The sequence below is a fragment of the Aphelocoma coerulescens genome (genome assembly GCF_041296385.1).
Source record: "Aphelocoma coerulescens isolate FSJ_1873_10779 chromosome Z unlocalized genomic scaffold, UR_Acoe_1.0 ChrZ, whole genome shotgun sequence".
NCBI lineage: Eukaryota > Metazoa > Chordata > Aves > Passeriformes > Corvidae > Aphelocoma > Aphelocoma coerulescens.
The window spans coordinates 14383156-14404563 of NW_027184085.1; the positions used below are offsets into that span (position 1 = coordinate 14383156).

General features: G+C 41.2%; 1 protein-coding gene across 2 annotated transcripts in view; it reads right to left on the bottom strand.

The window, feature by feature from the left end:
* PLCXD3 (phosphatidylinositol specific phospholipase C X domain containing 3) overlaps nucleotides 1-21408 on the bottom strand; it is an 81197-nt gene that overhangs the window by 23791 nt on the left and 35998 nt on the right. Inside the window, exons 2-3 of one of the 2 annotated variants that reach the window (XM_069001678.1) lie at nucleotides 8335-9043; nucleotides 6718-7088 (exon numbers count right to left, since the gene is read on the bottom strand). In XM_069001678.1, coding sequence (XP_068857779.1) covers nucleotides 6986-7088; nucleotides 8335-9043 — 812 coding nt within the window. In that variant the 3' untranslated portion in view covers nucleotides 6718-6985. Of the gene's footprint in view, nucleotides 1-6717; nucleotides 7089-8334; nucleotides 9044-21408 lie in introns of those variants that run through there. The other variant, XM_069001677.1, reaches the window with a different exon arrangement.

A 21408-nucleotide genomic window follows, 5' to 3' on the forward strand; every position in this document is an offset into this window, starting at 1 on the left:
TCTTTGATTCTAAATCCAAGAAGGAAGGGAATAAAGAACTATGGCAGTCCTTCTTTGCTGTCCAGCAGCAAAATTGTCTGTTACCCAAAATGTGTCTGTTACCCAAGATCTAATTTCATACTTGATTTACTACACAGTAGTGCCTGCACACAGAACTGAGAGTGCAGAGGGCAGGTTTCAATACCCCACCATGGAACAAATCATGGTAGGGTTCATCCTTTGTGCTATAGCTTAGAAAACAAGAATGTTCAATAGGAAAGTGCCTGCATCTCACCATGGCTCCTATTTCACTCTAGCTACTTAGTCTTCATATCTTAATACTCTTTTATGATATAATACATTCTGGATGACAGTTGCTTAGTTACAAAGACCCTCAGATCAACAGCTACAGTATTAAAATATTGCCAAAGGTCAAATCCCACTGTATGATCATTCAGCATCTTATAGATATGTCTTTTATTATTTTTCTTAGTGTCTGAAATAAATACTGAAAGACATTTTAATATAACAGACTGTGCTCTCTAGGGCAACTGTACAGCCTGGGATATTACATGCAATTATATCATTATAATTACAGACAAACTCTTATTATAATCTTTGACTACATCAAGTTTGTATGTTAGACCTAGCCATCCCCTCATCTCCTGAAAAAAAAAGATAAAATATCAGTCCTGGAGGGAAATAGAATTAGAAAACATTTGCCTAACCGTAAAGGTGTAAAGAAAAGATCAGTAAAAGAAGGCTAGATATTTGCAGGATTTGTATTCATGAAACCAGCACCTTTCACAGAGACAGTGGCTCCTTAAAAAAAAATTACGTTGCAACCCACAGACATTACCAAATTCATAGGGGAAAAAATCTGTACCACCTCTGTTTCAACAGAAGAAAAACAGGGGCATTTTTACAGACTATGCAAGTTCTGCATCATACAGAAGCTGGTACAGCAGCAAGACCTTTGGCCTGGCTGCCTTCGCTGTTTCCAGCCCCCTGTTGCAGTGATCTCTTTTGTACAAATGTGGCACCAGTGTGCCAGAATCCCTTACTGCTTCCTCTGCATGCTTTATCCAACACATCCCTGGCTGCAGCCTGCATGGCCGACTGTTCATTCAGTCTGCAAAGGCTACTTGTTTGTAAGCACAGGGAAGCATTTAATGAAATTAATTGCAGGCTTGGTGTGTCTTCTGAAAATAGATTTAAGGGGTTTCTGTAGCTAAGGCTTCTTTAACAGCCTGTCCTGTCTTAAACCTTTCCTACCAGCCAAGTGGAGATAGCCACTGCAGAAGCTGGGGATATGCAGGTGACCTCCCCAGGGACAGTGTGGGTGCGTTCTCTCCAGATTGCATTTGAAAGCCCTCCAAGACTTTAGAGGCTGCTGAGAATTGCTCAAACCTATCAGAAATGATACAGAATGCTCAACATGGTTTTAAGAGCTGACAAGGTTTTGTTTTGACAATTTCTATTCACATCCTACCCCTCTAGGACTGTGGAGCATCTACAGAAGATTAAAAATTCAAACTTCCAAACGTAATGAGCATGAGAGTTTGTCTAGACCTGTCCAGTTCTCTGCTTGAAATTTGACAAGGATGTGCCTATAGATCTACTTATATAGTCTTGAAAGCAATGATTTGCAGCATGCAAGAGCTAACACAACAGAGAAACATGGACGTTGCCATACCGAGTTAGTATTTGCTCAAGTTTGTATGAAACATCTTTGCTTTACTGAAAATTATTACCAACTTGAACACCATTTTGTGAATACATCTGGAAAAGCTTGTTTGTATAAATCTCTGTGCTCATTTTGTACCTTACAAATGAAGAGCAGAAGGATCAACCCATCAAGGAACCATTTCCTTCACAATGAGCTAAAAGCAGCTACACAGATCCAGGCCCAGCATTAGCAAATGCATTTTCCCTGGGGTCAGCACTTGTTAGCATCTATTAGCTTTTGAGTTTCCTTAGTGATCTGAGTAATGCAGAAAGATCAAAGAAAACCTCAATGAGACAAAGAAAACTTAATGAGACATTTGCAATTTCACTACAGCAGCCGTAAGTTGAAGTGTGAAATCTTTGAGACAAGTAGATGTTAGTGACAGTTTACAGCAGTGGAGCTGAGAGAATGAACATTTCCTTGTTTGTGATGAAGAACACTTGCTGCTGTCTGTATGTGTAGGGTCACACTGTGCCCAGAGTGCAGTGACAGGAAAACATAAAGTATATTTACAAGCAGTCACACAGCATATACTGTAACTGTAAGCAGGTGTTTTGGTGCCCAACATGATAAAACTCACAAGCACATCAAACAGAGGGAAAAACTGTGAGACACCTATACCTGCCAGAAGAAAACATCAAGACAACTACCCCAAACAAACACCCAAACGCCAAGCCACTGATCACAGAGGTCACTGTGGTGATCACCATGCCAATCTTCTTCTGTCACCAAATTCCACAGGCTACTGGTGGGTATGTAGATAAATACTTCAGCAAAGTTATTAAAAATCTGTGCTCCTTTGTTTTGTGGCAATTTAATACCATTCCAAATTCATGACCAAAGCCATCAAACAACAACACAACCCTTCCTGCGGGAATGCCATACTAAAATTCTCATGCAGACAGACGGTCCAATGATGAAATGCCACTACACATACACAGCCCATTCAGGATTTTACTGAGCAGGCCTGTTGACATGGTAGAAAGATTCTTCCAATGAAATCTCCGTGTGCTGTTCTGTGTGTAAACACAGAGATTGCTTCTTGTGTAGAAAGACTGGAAAAGTAATTAAGGATACTTTGAGGAAGAAGAGAAATACTAAGGATTTGTCTGGATTGCCCAGAGTGCTTTTGAATTGCCTACTAATATACCAGAATGCCATTCTGTGCCTTCTGAGGTCAGGAAATAAAAAAAAAAAACAAAAGAAGAAAGGAAAAGACAGCCGTGTTCCAAGGCAAACATGGTGCAGTCAGGCGTGCTTGTACCACACACATTAGTGAGAGACTGAGTCTCTCCTCACCTCTCAGCAGCTAAAGAGCTGACACATCAGCTTCTTGAGTCCTAAAATCTGAACCAGCTCGCTGGAGCCTCCTGCTCTCTTGCAGCCCACAACAGAGACAGACATCAAGGTTACAATCAGGAAAGATGCAGACAATTAGGAAAATACAGTTGCCACAGTTGCTATTTCTGTTGTTTTTCATATAAAATAGTTTAAGAATGGCATCAGTCAGTATGAAGTGTGGATTAAAATATCAATTCCCACTCTTCCTGCCACACAGAAACTAAAAAATTCAGCTGACGGAGGTGTGGCACCATCAGTAACTGACTCAAAAAATCCCACTTCTTGAAAATTCAGGGATCATTTTTCATACAATATCCACCTATTCGCCAGCTAAATCTGACTCCGCTTAGTTCATAACTGTACCCAGAGACGGATTTTCTCCTGACAGCTTCTGTGGCCTACTTACCACCCCTTCTGTTAATAGTGTGGATTGGATGCTTTGCCTCCACTTCAAAAGGTTCATTTTCATGTGCAGGATATATTTTTTTTAATTTGGTTTGGTTGCTAAGAAGGAAGCTTTAGCATGGTAGGCAAGGATTTAGTCATATGTGAGCCACAGGGAACATTATCCTTAGAGATTAATTTGGAAATCAAGTGACAATTGGCGGGGTATGTGTTTACTTTCTATTTTTTGAAATCTTTAAAAGTACCATTGGATTTCTACATCCCCTGAAGGAGAGCTATTCTTCTTCTATATTATTAAACTACAGAGACAACAAAGAGAGTATCATGCTTGTCTCAAGTGTCATAGATAAAATTAGTAATTTCACTGCAAATCAGAAAGCAAACTAGATTTTTAGGAAGAACAGCTCTACACTAATCAAAAGGGTGTGTCACAACCACCTTTCAGATATACTGAAGGCAGCTGCCTCACTGTGAAGTTAGTTCAATGAGAACTGCAAACGTAGTTCATTTGGCATATACTGTTTGCTAATCAAAGAGCATTTCTTGGCATCTAAACTGTGTGTGTGACAGAATGTTAAGCCTGGAAACATATTGAGAGTCCTCAAAGTTTTTCATCAAATCCAAGAAACATAATGTGCACACATGCAAGCGTTTCTCCTCATTCAAGTAGTGAAGGTGAAATCAGTGTTACCAAGATTTGTTACACTGAACTGTGGTCCTAGGAAGACCATTACAAGAAATGGCTTTTCCCTCTTGTATTGGTGCAGGACAGAAAGCTTCATAACTTTATAATTTCCCCTTCTTTCTAATTACTGTACCACAGAATACTACCTGTGATGACAGCAAAGCCTGTGAGCAAACATCAGTAGAAAACAGTCCTGGTATATCTTCACTGAATTGAGTCTTAGGAGCGTGAAAATGTTTTGTTTTTTAAATTGAGGTTATTGTGGGCCTCACAGCTTGCATATCTGTGCTGTGGGGAACAGGTTACAGAATAACATCCCTTCTCCTTCTGAAATACATTGCCTTGGAAAGCTGCTCTACTGCAGCGTGCCTGTGTGGACGTCCACCACCACAGGCAAACATGATGAAAAGCCATTAAACCAACAACCTTGGCTACAGAGGAATATTTCACTGTGCTCTTTCCCAACATAAGCTACAAAACGGCAGAATGGAGTACGGATTGGATTGCTGCATGGCATCTGGCTGCTCACAGATGTCCTAGTCCAAGGACCATGGAAATCATGTTCTCCCTCTAAGGTATCCACTGCTCTTCTCATAAACAATTTCATGACTAACAAACAACTTCAGAGATTGAAATCTGGTATGTTTTACTGCATCTGAGAGGATCTAAACTTTGCTCTATTTTCAAAACTAAGTCAATATATAAAAGGCCACTGTAAAGATGGAGAAACAAAACAAAAGAAATTACTCTATGTTTTATTTTAAAATGCCAAAGAAACATTTCTTAAACATAATACTTGATTTAGGAAAAAACCCAAAATCAAACCAGAAAACAACCCCCCACACCAGAACTATTTGTAAAATTCAACCTTATTCATTTGCATTCAGATCTTTTAAAATTCAGTGGAAGGGGAGAACCCTATGCAAGTATGGTTACAAAACTGCTGCCAAAAGCAAGATAACGGCATTCTTAATGTAAGGCTCTTCACTGTGGGGTATGCCCAGCCCCTGCCCTGGAGGGATCTCTGCTGAGATAAGAGATTTCACAATCGCCCAGCAGGACTCCCTGGAAAGGCAACCACTTCTTGGGTCATGGCGAGAAAAGACAGACCCACAGTCCTTTAGGAGACACTATGCAGATCCTTTGGAACCCATTGGCCTTTACCCATCCCAGATCCTTTGTAACCCATTGGCCTTTACCCATCCCAGATCCTTTGTAACCCATTGGCCTTTACCCATCCCTTGTATCCCTATAAAAGCAAGCCCTCTGGCCCCTGTGGGACTCAGAGGGAGTTCTTGTCCCTGGCTTTCCCCTTCGCCGGAGGGGACCAACAATAAAGCTGCCTTCGTGCGGAGCCAGCCACACGAGCCTCTCGTCTCTCTCTCTCTGGTCTGGCTTGGCCTGGGGGTGCCCTGCAGAGCTGAGCTGGAATCACGAGCTGACAATCACTAAAGAGCTGACAGCCTCTGCAAGGGCCCCTCTGCCAGCAGCTGAGGGAAGACACCGGGCCTCGGGAAGGCGATTCCTTTTGGGACCATCTCCCCGGACTGGTCACCTCTTCCTGGGTCAGAGCCACTGACCCCATCACCAGCGGTAATACTTCACCAGTATTTCTTAATGAGGAGAAAACAGTATAACATAAGTCTATACAGTAACTGGCAAAAAAAGCACATATATTATCTACCTGGACACAAAGATGGAATTTGATCTGGGTATTTATTCTGATAAGGACAAAAAAATCTCTTTACTGAGTGATGGTTCAAAGTGGCAAAAACAGCACAGCTGGAATGTACGTCTTGATACCTTTTGTATGGATTTTAAGCAACTGAGACATTATGGCAGTGAGATTGAAGAGAACTGTGTAAATTCTAGTGTGTAAATTGTACTTCATCTTTTAATTGCTTGCCTATTTATTTTTTAACAGAATCATCTGAAGAGCAGTTCTGAATATATTTGATGTTTACTTTTAGAGCAGTTAACTCAATATACAAGCTCAGTTTCTATCTACATTATCATACATTCCAAGCCTGTTTCTTCATACAGTGCATTTTTTGTATTAAAAATAAAAATTCCAAATAAGATACCACATTTGGAAGACTAATTAGCCTTGGAGATTATTTTGAAGGTCTATTTCTCTCATGATGGCTAAAGGAAATATGCAAAAAAGGAAACAACTTTTCGTGTAGCAGACACGACTACAGAATTGAGGATCATGTGAAAAATCTCAGTTGGAATCTGGCAAAACAACATTTCCAGGTTTTTCAGCCCAATTATTTATTGGCATTTGAAGTTAGTTACAATTTCAAGATTTGCTGTTGAGAAAGGCTTACTAAGAGTTCAAAGGCTCTGGACATTCAGAGCTCAGTCAAACATATTCAGCATCTATTTCAAATTTTTATTTTCCAAACAACTTCAAAAAAGCACATTATGAGCCAAAGATAAAGAAAATGGGGTTTGATGGCTATTTTATTGATACAACAAGCTTTAAGAACAACCTGTTAGCTTCCTGATTTTGCTACTTCATGTTCTAAAGAACACTCAGAAAGATGTTTACCAGATGAAAAACCCTTAACAACAAGATGTTTCTTGGTAAAACCCATCAACAAAGCGATATTTTAGTATAGAGAAGTACTCTTCAGGCTGAGGAGAGAGGGAGATTCTCCAGTCCAATGGAGCCCATGAAACATAGATGAAGGGTATACCAACAGCTGCAAGTGCAGTAGCACTTCTAAATCATGTTCCACTGCTCATAAAACCTTCCATGTCAGTGTTGTACAATGTCAGGTGAAGTTTTTACCTATTTTTTCAAGTTCACAGTTGCTTGGGAAAGCTGCCATAAAAATAGCTCAACCTTTCTCAAATATGAGGCATATTTTCTTTGCAGACACTGCATCTTTCATCCCGTAGAACGGGATATGCTTGCCACAGACCTTCCTGTCACAGGCACATCTGTGCAGAGAGAAAAACATTAGCAGGCCAGTGACCCCCATTGTAAATGTTTTTTACACTCTGCAACTCTTCTTTATTTTTAAGGAGAAAAAGAAAATAGCTCTTGTGTCTTGGCATTAAATTTCAGTTTTCCTACCAAGTTGTCAAGAACATAGTCACATATATATGCCTTTAAGCTCAAAATTGGCTGTTATTTATCAAAGTCAGAATGGTATAAATAATGCATGTCTTGCACAGGCAGCTTTTTTTGTAATGTAACAACTAATGGCCTGTCAACAAACTACTCCGTGTACAGAACCTGTACAATGGTCTGCTGTCTCTTTCCTCTATGATAAATGAAGAAAGACTTTCAGGAGTCAAATTCTCTTTGATGGTGTCCTGCTGTCTTCATCACCATGTGTGATGGTATAGAGACAGAGAAACCATGCCTCTTTGAGGTATGTAAAGGCAAATTCTGCAGCATCAGGCCTTGCTAATGAGCTGGGACAAAAAATTTTTTATTCCATACCCGAAGCCTAATGCACAAATAAAGGCTTAAATTATCTAGATCATACAGATACGTGGATACAAATATGCTGCTAACAAGAATTTTTCTTGCTTCTTTCCAGTCCCGTGAGATACTTTTCTCTCTCACGGAAGATATTAGCAGAGTTCTATAAACTATGAACACCTGCGACCTTGCAAAGCCTTGTTTATAGTACAGTAGAAAAATATTTTGACAATGGGCCTTTTAGGATTTTAGCCAATCACCCTCAAGGGGTGGCTGATCCTTTGTCCAATTAGACTGTGAAGAAAAAAGTCTATAGAAGAGTTGTAAAATAATTAAATAAATCAATCTTGCTGCACAATTCCTGCCTGCTGAATCTCTCTTCTCCTCCCTACTGCGGCGGGATACCACGACATAAATAAGATTTTCCAGTAAGGAAGTCTTAGGCAAGATATTCAGTGCTTAAGGTAAAAAACCCCACATTTGGAAAACAAAGCAAATTAGCAAAACCTGCATTCAGAAAAAAGAGAAGGTTAAGCCAATCCCTTAATATCTCATTGGCTTCAGTGGCAGATTTTCTTTCACAATACAAGAGCATGTCCTTCAATGTGTTTCTCTTTAAATATTTTAGGATTATGCCAAGTTCTGAGTAGCCACAGTAGCATGGAAGAAATGGATCTGCTAGAGCATCTTTAAATGGAATGAGGAAAACAGTTCTACCCACACTCATCCAGCACACATTACCAGCCACAAACTTACCTTTCTGTGATTGTTTCTCTGAGACCACTTGCAACCCCTTTCACCACCGTACTAGCCTTTGGTGTCAGCACTACTTGAGAGATGAAAAAGGAGCCTTTCTTTCTTCTTTCAGTGATTGATGCCTGCAGGAACTGAATCAACTTTTCTGTATCCGTTGTGTTTGCCCAGGGAGCTGGCATCATCTGGCCTGGCCACAGAAAGGCTACCTCAACAGCCACTGGACTGTGGTAGAACACTAGCACTTGGTGCTCCTTTTCCCACAGGTACTGGAGGGTGACTTCATGGGCAAATATAGCAGGACACATTTTGTTTCCATATGTGTCTTTGAGCATCTGGACAAGCTTTTCATGATGACATTTCTGCATCCCATAAAAATGATTGAAGTCCAAGAAAACCACTTCTTTTGGGTGATCAGTGAGAAATGCATTGATCTCCTCCAGACCTTCCTTGACTTTGGCACTGAATAAACCATGAGCAAAGTAGAGTTCATTGTCTGGGTCTCTGGGCTTGGTGGAAATTCTGAGATCGAAATACCGTATACCTGCCCCTAGCTGGCTGGTGAAGTTCATGGTCTGTGTAGCCAACCACTTCCTCATCAGCTTTTTAGCCACAGTCCCAAAAACTGACACAAAATTCTGGACTGTCTCTGGCTGTTCAGGCCCAACTGGAGAGGCTTCATCGATGTAGAAGCTAAAAGAGTCATGAGACCCTAAAAACACAAGAGAGAAAAAGTATCAGTATTGTACTCCTATATTAAAAGCCTTTAGTGGGTTTTTCTCAATGAAAATAAATTTCTGACCTGTACCCACACTCACCAACCACCTTTCCTGCCCTTTCCCTCAACATCGGTACATTTGTCTGGCAGCATTTGCCCCACCAGCACCTTGTAGGAACTTGAAAGAAAGGTTGTGTCTGTTTCAGCTTGTCTGGATGCTCAGTCACTGTCTTCCAGCACTTGCTTATGCCTTTAGGCTCAATGAACCCAGTGGGCTCTGAACATCAAAGTAATTGTGGTAGCAAAGCTAGTCACACAATAAATCCCATGAGCCAAGGAGGAGAGCCTGGCCCTGCACACTGAATCGTGCACTGTCTAGTTTGTAGAACCAAAGGAAAAAACCAAAACAAACCAACATCATTCCACACACAGCTTTATAGCCAGCTAAAATAGGAGTTGAAAAAATGCCAAGGAACATAACCTTTCTAATCTTTATTTCAAGTCTCATCTGGTCATCCACAAGGTTACTGAATGTTTTTTCCTTCTTAAATTTACTTCTAAAATTTTTTACTTTCCTTTGCTGAATAGGTACAACAGATAAAGCCAAGGATAACATTGCATTTCACTGATAAAATTCAGAAATTCTGCTGCATGCTCTTCACAAGAATGGGATGTAAAAATTAACATGACTATGTACAGGAGTTACCATTTTCTACAACATAGAGTTTAATACAAATATGTGTGGCACTTCACTATACAAAATTCTCTGTCTTAAGGTACGTCCATTTAAAAAAAACCCAATCTCGAAACAAAAGCCCCAGTTAACTATGCTCAACATTCAGACATCTACATGAATGCAGCTTTATGGAGAGATGAGCTGACCCTAGGAGATGCTTATCACCTTTGTCAGCCATCACCCTGCTGAACACCTGGTGCTGAGACCTGGCAGCTTACACAGAAACACTGTCCAGCTGCTGGCAGAGCCACACTCCTGCTATTCCAGTGGCAGATGCTTCTGGTCAGACTCGCAGCAGCAAGCAGGTCTGCTGCTCAGCCTGAGACAGACACACTGCTTGCAAAACTCCTCCAACAAGGTCAGCAGGACTCGTATTCTGGAAATGGACTGCAGTACTAGGCACTCGGAGATCCAAATCCTACATCAAAATGAGTTCAGAGCACTTGCCTGTTACCAAAGCTTTTGCAGGTGCTTTTCAAAATTACTTTCCAAAGCACGCATGCTGTAGCAAGTAAGTATCACATTAATGAAATTCAGCTAATCAGTCATTTCTGGGAGCAATGCTACTTTACCTCAACTGGAATAAACCCCATAAACTGAAGCAGCAGCTATAACATTTTCTTCTCTAACAATAAATGGAGTCATGACAAAACATCTTAGACTCTGTCTTGGATTTGGCTTTGTTTAATCTGAAAAACGTCTTTAAATTTTGTACACACCTGTTTCTTGTGGTTGTCTCTTTGAACTGCATTTTGCTTTAAATATTAGATAATTTTTCCATTTTGATGAAGCTTTCTACTGCTAAGTGTTGAAGCGATAATGTATTTCTTGCAGAACCTGATTAGATCATGCAGTATCTGGTTACACATTGATATCCTTGGGGACTAGATCTACATACAGAATTCTAATGGTAAAACAAATTATTAGAGAAGTGACCTGTGTATCAACAGTATTACAGGGAAAATCAATGAGATGCATTAAATGTTCTGCTCAGTGTAACCTGCACTAATCTAGAAATCAAAGTAAATCCAGTCTTGTTTAAAACAAAGCACAGCTACTGATATTAGCAAGGGATGGATTTTGCAAACCCTCACTTTGTGCATTGAAGTCTATTTTATTTTTGTAGGGTTTTATGCCAGATTAAATACCTGTGTAAACATGATCAACTGATTAGAGAAGTAGGCTCAAAATGGTATTAAGATTATTAAACCTTTGTCTTTTATCTTCTGATCTGCAGACACTGGTAACCTGAAGTTGCAGAAGAGGTGGTGGCTAAACCTGACCAGCACTGCCAGTAGGTGCATATTGGCTTAAACCACTTCTTAAAACTACTTTAGTCAAGAAAGGGAGCACAATTCTCACAGCAGAAAGCTGAGGTGAGCAACTTATCAATGGGTAGCTTTTAGGTACTGGTAATGAAAAACTCAGAGAAGTGTGTGTGTGTGTGTGTGTGTGTGTGTATGGAAACACCAGTTAGAAACACATGAACACTGCAAGTAGGATAGGTCAGAAAAGATTTTTTTTCTCATTAAAGACTTTGTGCACATATTTGAGCCTAAAAATAGCTATTCCTATGTGGATGGTAATGAAAAATGTGCACAGTGCTCTGAGAATTTCCATGTTTGTAACCCAAACAAGGAAGCCCTATAGCATAATACAAAAAGGAAATAAGGCTTGACTTGGCTGGCACAAAATGAAGCAGATGTCAGCTTTTCAAAAGTACATAAAGATTCCTCCTGACAAAAAAATACAGCAAATGTTTTGTCTTTACACATGTATATGTAATTTGAACAGGTCAATTAAATATTTATTTCCGTCATGCACTCATCTACACTTCCTGTTGCCTTAATCCTGCCCTGTTGTCCTAGGCAGCTTACTCGTGTAACTCACAGAAATTCAAAATCTTTACACTTGGCAGAGCAAATTAGAGCATGATCTTTTCCATGATCATGCCCCAAATGACCACATTCCCGGTAATGAGAGAATCCGGTACAAACACACTTTTAGCAACCGTGTTTCCTTCCAAATCTTTCTTTTATTCAAGGGGTCATTCCCTTCCTACATTTGCATTGGAAAGCGTTCTTACAGGTTCTCTGTATCACCAAGCCTCAGCCTCCGTGAAGAGAGGATGCAAGTTACATTCAGGAATACAAAAGCAATGATGTCTGCAATCTTTGGAAGATGGCAGTTCTTGCACATCATCCATCTCTGTTACGGTAGGTCTGTACCACAGAGACTTCACAGTCTGAGACCTGGAGTAGTAAAGAGGGGAAATTACTCATCCCAAGTCATTCAGGGAGCAAAAGATGATATTCCTCTTGTGTGCAAACATATTTTCTCTCCAGTTGACTTATCATCTAAAATTTTCTTAAAATATTTCACACTGCTTTCCCAGTATTTCAACAACCCAACATATCTCTGATCCAAGAAGTCAAGGATGAAGGCTCATGGATCAGGACGATGGGGGTAGCAAACAAGGGGTTAACTTGGAGCGCATATACTACAGACTGCCCAGTCAAGAAGAGAAAGTGGATGAAGACTTTAAACAACTGGAAGAAACTCCACAATTACATGTTTTCATGGGGGAATTTTGAGAATTTGCTGGAAGAGCAAAACAGCAGAGAGCAGAAAATCCAGAGAGCATCAAAGAATTTTTTTTCTGCGGGTATTCCTTTAAGTAGTGAAGTTGCTGGTGTTGTATGAATTAAGGAAGAAATGGATAGGGACATGAAGGCTGATGACAGCCTTGGACTGAGTGGTTATGAGGAGAAATATTAATTTAAAATACTCAGGAAATCAATGAAGGCAAAAAGCAGAATAAAGATCCTAGATTTCAGAGCAACTGTCTTGGCTTCCTCAGGAAATTGGTAAGTGGTAGCCTGGAAGAACTAAATTACCTTAAATGTGAAGAGACTCAGGAGAAAGGGATGAACTTGAAAGGCAACAAGTCTAAAGCATATGAACACCCTGCAAAGAAACTAGGAGGTAAGGCAGGAGGCAAGTTTGGCTGAAAGGGAAACTTCTGAGTGGCATCAAACTTAAAAAGCCACCACAGAAGGTTTAGCAAAGACAGGTTGCCTGGGAGGAACAGAGGACAAAGGCACAGAGGGAGTTAGGAAGGGCACAACTGGGAAGGGAAACCTGCAAGGGAGGGGAAAGGCAACAGACAGCTTCTGCTGATACACCAGCAGCAAAAGAAAGCAAGGAGAAAGCTGGTCTGCTACAAAACAGGGCAGGAGACTTCCTGAAGGATGGAATGCCATCCAGAGAGACCTGGACAAACTCAAGAAGGGGCCCATGGGGATCTGATGAGGTTTAACAAGGCCAAGTATTGGTGCTGCTCCTGGGCAGGGACAATCCCCAGTATCAGCACAGGCTGGGCATGAACAGACCCAGAGCAGCCCTGCCCAGCAGGACTTGGGGGTGCTGTGGGTGAGAGGCTGGACATGCCCCAGCCATGGCACTCACAGCCCAGAGAGCCAAATGTGTCCTGGGCTGCATCCAGAGCCCCGTGGGCAGCAGGGGAGGGAGGGGATTCTGCCCCTCTGCTCCGCTCTGCTGAGACCCCACCTGGAGCACAGCATCCAGCTCTGGGGTCCCTGCACAGGAAGGACAGGGACCTGCTGGAGCCAGTCCAAAGGAATGCCTTTGATCATGAAGATGATCAAAGGGCTGGAGCACTTCTCCTCTGAGGACAGGCTGAGAGAGCTGGGGTTCTTAAGATTGGAGAAGAGATGGCTGCTGAATAGCAGCTTTCCAGTATCTAAAGGGGTTTTATAAATAAGAGGGAGAGCAACTTTTCACACAGACAGTCATAGTACAAGGAGGAACAGTTTTAAACTAAAGGAGGAGAGATTTAGATTAGATGTCAAGAAAAGGGCAGTGTTACTCAGAGGGCAGTGAGGCACTGGAACAGGTTGCCCAAGGAAGCTGTGGATACCCCATCCCTGGAAGTGTCCAAGACCAAGTGCTGGATAGTGTCTGTAACCTGGTCTAGTGAAACCTATACCTGACCATGGCAAAGGGGTAGGAATAAATTATCTTTAAGATTCTTTCCAACTCAAACCATTCTATTATTCCATAAGTAATTATCAAGAGACACTTAAAATTTTCACACCAGCCATGATTCAAAGAACAGAAGTGGCCAGTTTTAACCACTGAGACACTAAATTTTCATAAACTAGATATTAAAGAGTAAATTGTGCAGTATCACTTAGGTTGCTACAAAACACCTGCTAGTGCTTTTACTAGGGAGAGCTGTCTACTGTTTTCTTTCCTGGATTCCTGTAATAGGGCAATTGGGAATATTTAACCCACTAGAGCTCACTGTGGACATATTTATGGCTTCCCTGGAGGGCTAACTTCCTGATTTAAAAAGTAATTGGGCTTGGTGCTGAAAAAAGTCCCTAAGGGAGAATGCATTTTAGTTCAGAATTGTTTCTTCAGTCTCTTAGAGATTTACACAGAGCTACTATTTTTGGTGGCTAAGCTTAAATATGTCATTCACAAAGCTGAGAAGTGTAGCTGAACTTTGCTGTGCCTTCTCTTGCTTCCCTGCCCGCTCCAGCCGTCCCTTGGCAAATACAGCCTGGTAAACTGAACCTGAAATTGAACAGCAGTGATCAATATGCTCCTGACAGCAGCAATCACACCCTGAAGATCCACAAGTATCAGAAAAAATCCACAAACAAATTGAAGCAACATTTCACAGGTTTTAGCATGTATTGCTCTCTTCCTCTTCTTCAATGGATCTCTTGTCTCTGTGCTAGGAGTTATCCAATGGCTGTTGGAAGTGGAATCTTTTACTAGTGCTTTGGGTGTCATTAAAACTTCACCTGTTGTTGTTTTTCTTTATTTAGGAGATGTCATCCCTTTGTGACTATTGCTGAAATGCCACATGCAGTGCCACGTAATTTCTTTAAAGACATCCTTATCAATGAAGGCTCTATAGTGACTGACAGCAGAGAACATGTTTTTTGGATGATGTAGAGAATAGCTAGGACTAAGTCCATGACCTCTGATACACAGGAGACTGGCGCAGATGTTCTTGCAATCTCATTTGGTCTGTTCTCCCTGCCTTTTTTGACCTTAAAAATCAATCAGTCAAGGGAGAAGCCCTATGAATCTTCAGCTAGTTGCACTAACATTTCAAGGAACAGCAAAGCCTAGTCATGAGCACTAGAGCCAGTGCACCTCAGTATTGTGCACTGCCTTCTCTTTGAGATGCCTGAGCACTGTTCTCTTCATCAAAGCCACAGCACATCTCAGGAAGTCAAAAGGTGCTGCCAAGAGCAATGCAATTGAGACTTAACAGTCCAGTTCCCTTTAGCATGCAAACTGCTTGGGTGATAAAAGCTTTGTTTGGTAACAACAGTACCCAGGAAAACAAAGCCAAAACTGGGAAAAACAGAGAGATTATAGATTACTCAGTGTCTCAGTGTCCCCACAGCTAACTGCCTCGCTTTCCAGTTGTTCTAGTGTTCATCACTACCTGTGTGTCCCTGACCCCAGCTGAAGTTCACAGGGCTTAGTCACCTATTCACACTCAGGAGTCCACAATCTAAAGGAATGGGAAGAGAGGTACACGCTACCTCAGGTTATGCAAAAATCCAGATTCTGAACCAGTCGTGAGAACAGAAATACTTGCATGACATTAAAAATCTACATATATGTACATGTATACAATATACATATATGCTGATATACTCCCAAGAAATTGCACTCTCCTTGTACTTGTATCTCATTCTGTCTTGAAGACCTTGGTTAAAATGTGTGAGACAAAAATGAAAGGAAACGTTTGCTTCCTTCTTGCCCCATTACTTCCCAGAACTGATAGCCGCTCCCTCCATCCCCACCCTCCTCCTGCATTTTCTCTCCACCACCAGGTGAGCTCTGGACCAGCCACTAGAACTGCACATAACTGTAACTTAGACCCTGGTCCTATGCCTGGGAACACAGCATTGAGAGTCTGCACTGTGCTGCTTTATTGAGACAGCTCTTGAAGGCAAAGCTGTGTGTCAAAGGGACAATCTGAGAAACCAGGCAGGTGTGCAGTAACCACCATGCAAACATTTTACACAGTTTGCTTGCAAGGGTGACCAGAACTACTTTGTATTATATTTTGCCAACCTCTGCCTGGGTTTCTAAGGCTACTTCTGCCGTGGGTGGAAATCAGCATTTCCCAGCCAAAACATCTCAGCTGGAGCCACTCAATCCACATGAAACATCCAAGCACAACTTCAGCAGACTCACCAGCTACTGGATCGATGGACACAGCCTAGAACTGCACGTGGCAAAGTACAAAACATTCAAAACCCAGCACGAAGCATCTGCTCCTTGTTCAGTGTAATGCAGAACAGAGAGTTTATCTTTCAGAGATTCACAGAACAGCTGAGTTTGGAAGACACCTCTGGAGATCATCTGGTCCAATCCCTCCTTCTTCTGACTGAAATAAAAATAATGTATCCACAGTTGACAACAGATTATTGAAGACTTCTTCAAAACACCTGTTTGAACCAGCTTCTTAGCCAGGAAGAAAGCAGAACTGGTAGGCCATCAGTCTGGAAAAGGCATTCCCTGTCTAGTGACCAACTGTCAGACCTGGAATGACTTTATTTTGTCCTCCCTATAAACAAATAAAATTTTCATGCAACAAGAACAACTTTTGTTCCTCTTACATGTCCTTATCATCTGTGAAATACTCTTGAGAATCCTTTTGGTTTGTACTTTTGAACAGGGCTATAATTGCTTCCAAGGGGAGCCTACTACCGTTGATATTGCCAGTACTCCACGACCATGATGAACTGCTCCTGACTGGGGCCAAAGATGTTACCATTTGAAGTTGTTTCTTAAGAAACAGCTTTTGGAATGTGGCAGTGCTTGCACTAGCAAGTGTTTCTGGTCACTGAATTGAGCCAAGACCAGTGCCTTGCCTAAGCACGGCTTCCTTCCGATAAAGAACTCACTCCTAAAAAATAAAATGGGTTGGGAGGTGGGGAGGGATCTACTTGGTATTAAGGCCCAGGGTAGCTAGTAATTATCACAGTATGACAGGCAAGCTTGGCTATAAATCTGATTAAGTTACTCATTATTCAATTCATATTAATATGTTTGATGTATAGAATAGTACCCACATGCAATTTCTCAAAGTTCCCTCCTGCCAACAAAAAGACCAGCTCCCGTTCCTTTTAGAACACTGCAGCAGTTAATTCCACTATTCAAATTCTCAATACTGTAGTGAAAAGTAAAGAAATAAGAAAAAACAAGCTGTAATTATATTTCTAGCTCTCCAAACAGTGTGAGCACATTCACAACCATGGCCATCACAAGCTCCATTTTTCTAAAGAAACTGGTCTTTAATAGAAGTTTAGCACATTCTGCCCTCCTGAGCGTTTTCCCTCTTAGTAACATCTTTACTGTCTTGCAATTGTTTGTGTAGGGTGAGGTGAAGAAACTTTTTCTTGCAGGCTTTGTGCAGCCAGCACTCAAAAGGCACCATGGTGCAGCAGTACATGGATGGCACGGACTTTCCAGAAGTCCCAGATTACATATTCTAAAAGATCACCTTTAAGTGAATAACTAGGTAATCAGATGCAGGCTCTAAACAAGACAGATTTTACACAGGCAAATGTAAGATTAACACTGCTGGAAACCAGAAAAAGGGCAGCAACATCAGGATACAGCACATGGCAGAGCAGACTCATTCTCATGTTTGCCCAGGGCAGCAGAGCCCTCACCCAGCACTGCAGGAGCAGCAGGGCAGGCTCAGAGCAGTGGGGCAGACTCGGGGCAGCAGCAGTGCTCTCCACTCCCAGAGCCAGACCCCACTGCTTGCCCAGCACCAGTCAGGCCACCAGAACTCCTACAGGCACTCAAAGGCAAACAGAACCTTGGGGAACACTTTTGCATTATAGATGTACAAGTGGAAAGCATCATGCTGAGGACTGAGAGATTCAGCTGGTGTGTCTTTTCCACTTTTTTTTTCCAAATGTGATCTAAACCTCTCATCTGTACACAGAAGAAAAGATGAAGGAGGAAGGCACTGACACTGCTCATCTGTATACCACATACAAAAAAGCTCCCTTTTGAACTCACCTCACTGCACTGAAAATTTTAAAAGGTGCAGAAGGCTTAAAACTTTTAAAACTTGCCCACAACAAGACTCTAGAAAAGTTATTTTTATTTGTTCAGTCAGGTGGAAGTGTAAACATGATTTCACTAAGTTTTGTGAGCAGACACATAGCACAAATTCTGTAACAGAAGAAGGCTCCCTTCACCTATCAGGCTAAAACCCAGGAGGATTCATGGAAGAACTTCAACCCAAACTCACAAAAATTAGTAAATCAAGTCTTAATTTTTGGCAGAGCAAGTTTAAAAAAAATTAACAGTTGTTAAAAAATAATCTTTACATCAGGATTGACCAAGCACCTCAAACATATGGTTTAAGACCATAAGAATTTGTAACTTCAGCAGTAGACTGGACACATCACCACAGCTTGCATGGTGCAGGTCAAGTGCTGTAGTATGTAGACTACCATGGTCTTCCTGTTTATGCGTTTGACTGCATATATGAAGACTGAATAGAATATTCTAGATCACGTTAATAAGCATTACAGATAACCTTGTATTTTATGCACAACTATAATTTGAAGACAAATTAACTATCTAATCACTTGGAAATAAAATTCATGGCAGCAGAGCTGAAGCTACTGTCTATTACCCAAACTCCATAAATGAAAATTCTTTCAAGTCTTCGCTTTTCTGTGAACTGTGCAAACAAATCTAGTATTCTATCTTTTCTTTTTGCTCTGCAAGTTCACTGCTGTATGTTCAGATGCATGAGAGCTCTCTATCAGATCTCACATTTTAGTTAAACACTAGTCTCAGAAGTACTGTAATAGCTGTTTTTCTTCCCTAATTTAGGGACTAGCAGACAAGAATGTGAAGGAAGGAAAAAGGGAGGAAAAAATAGCAAGAGGTAGATCTGATTCTAAGCATAAAATTAATGTGCCAGGAATAGTTTGGGGCGTATTTTGTTCCAGCACCAGCTCAGTCTGAGTATGTCATCAGCATCCAAGTCATATCTCCTGGGCAATCAGAATTTTGAGCCAATAGCTTTGGGACTAGTGAGAGGCTGTGATGATCCCCGGCAGCTTTGCTGAGCATGCAAAATGGCATCTTCCAACAGTGAGCATAATTCTGGTTCATAATCCAAATGCTATCATTGACAGAACAGCCTTGAAGGACTGCATGCACCTGAGATGGCTCCTAAGAAAGAGAGTGCCCATATTTCTTCCTCTCCATGCACACAAAAAGCACAGGTAATTCAGTGTTCACACATAAAATAGCATCAAATCAGACAACCTCTGCTTCTTGACATTTTATTTGATTTACTTTCATGAAAAACATCTTTAATACTCGTGATAATGTGAGAAATTTCCCTTAAAATAATTGCCTCTGATTAGTGATATCTCTCTTGCTACCTATTGTACCTTTTTGTCAACAGAGAACTTTTTGGATAACTTGATTTTGCCTTTTCCTTATCTCTTGCCTATGCCCTCTTCTTTGATCTCCTTTTTTATTTCCCTGACATACACAATATCACCTTTTCCTAACTCATGAGTGCATTGACACATCTAGTAGGCCCAGTAAAGTTCTTATTTCATTGTGTTCTCTATTTAAAAATCAGTAATAATTTTAAAAACCCAACAAAATTTTAAAAGTGCAGTATTTTCTACTAAATCTGAGCATCACTACTTAACAGTTCTAGTGATCTTGTAGCTGACAGAAACTACTTGCACATGCCTATTTCCCCATAATTTTAAGGCCAAGAAAAGGAAAACCAAGAGGTGTGTCTGGATAAAATGAAATTGCATTGCAAAGCCAGTGGAAGAATGATCCCTTAAATCAGGTTTTCTGTTACTTTTAAGATCCCTACAAGACAGCCACTTCCATCTGAGATGGATCGCCACAAGAAATTTAAAAGGCAAGATTTTTCAATTTTACAAGTATCAAACTGTGCTGCAAGAACACCTGCAATGCAGAGAAAAAGGACTCTTCCTGCACTGTAATGAGTGCAGTGGCAGTCAGTTTACCAGAACTCTATGATGGGATGTCCTAAAGAAAGTATGGATAAAGTTTCCTATTACCATATAAGAAATCCAGGCTAGAGTTTTTTCTTTTTCTCAGTCGCTGAGTTTGAAAAACTGTGGCAAATCTGAGCAGTTCACCTGATGCTTGGGGAGAAAAGCTGAAAAAGCAGATGGGAGAAATATTATACCCTTTTCTGAGTCAGTTTGCAAAAGCTTTCACAAAGAAACACTGTTAAAATATCACTTTAAAAAGTTGTCCATGTAGACTTAGCTGACTGGCCATGCCAAGCCTGAGAGATAACAAAAGGATGTAAAATACTGCAAAGTATGAGGAGAAAGAGGGAAGCTTGTCAGCTGTTTTATATTTTGACCACTGGCCTTGCTATGCACCTTTCCTTATAATTTGGTTGCCTCAAACGTTTACATCAGACATTGTTCTACTTTTGTGCATTGTTTGGCAGATTTGATAAAGAGCTACAAGCAAAGTAACTCCCTTAGCCAATCTGCCAAATGCAGGACTTGTCTCCTGAGACCAGGTGCTCCAAAAGAAGTCTCTCTCATCCAAGGTCTCCTCAACTATAAGCAAAGACATTGTAATGTTCAACTTCGTGCGCACTAGAGGGAAACACTGAAGCAATTTCCCTTGGAGCCTGAGATACCAATGGAAAACACTATGTCATTTCTCCCAAAGCATTTTTTTCCTGCCAAACTCCAGAAAAACATTCCTAAGCAGCTGAAGTCTAAACTTTAGGAATTTACCAGCTATGCATGCTCAAGTGGAGCCCCCGTCCAAACCAGGGGCTCCCACGTAGCCAGTTTCCTTTGCTGTAACTCAAGATAATGGGCAAGTGGAGCAGCATCACCACAAGGAACCACACAGGCTCATTCAGCTGGCCATAAACATAACCCCTCTGCCAGGGTACCACACCATGGTGTCACTAGCCTTCTCGTGCCCAGAGGTCCTCAAATAACAGCACAGCTTCTGCTTTGTTACGTACACCACTGATTTACATGACTGCCTCAGAAAGAAACTACAGAGAAAAAACCTTCCTAGGAAGCCTCACTGTCTCCTCTACATAATCAGTATTCATCTTTTACATCCAATTGCATAACAAGGAAAACAGTTGTGTTCAAAGATTTTTGTATGTGAGCATTCAAGTCATGGCTTTCATAAGATGTCAGCTGCAAGGCTTCCTGAGCCATCAGGCGACAACACATTCTGAGCGTGCTGGCACCCAGAGCTCAAGGAAGGTGTCAGAGCACGTCCTCCTCAGACAGTGCTTCCCTCATGCCTCTCAGCCCCTTCTTGCACCAGACTTTGCTGCTCAGATTTTCAGGGAGGTTCTGCAGTCATGTTTAGCCACTGTAAACTATCCTTTCTAGGAGCAGGTACAGAAAATAAAAATGTGACTTGCTACACACTGAATGAAGAAAAGCAACTGCAACACCTGTAAAACACTAGATCAATGCCAGAAAAATAGCCTCCTTCTGTGAGGTGGCACCCAGACTGGAAGACAATGAGCCAAGAGGCT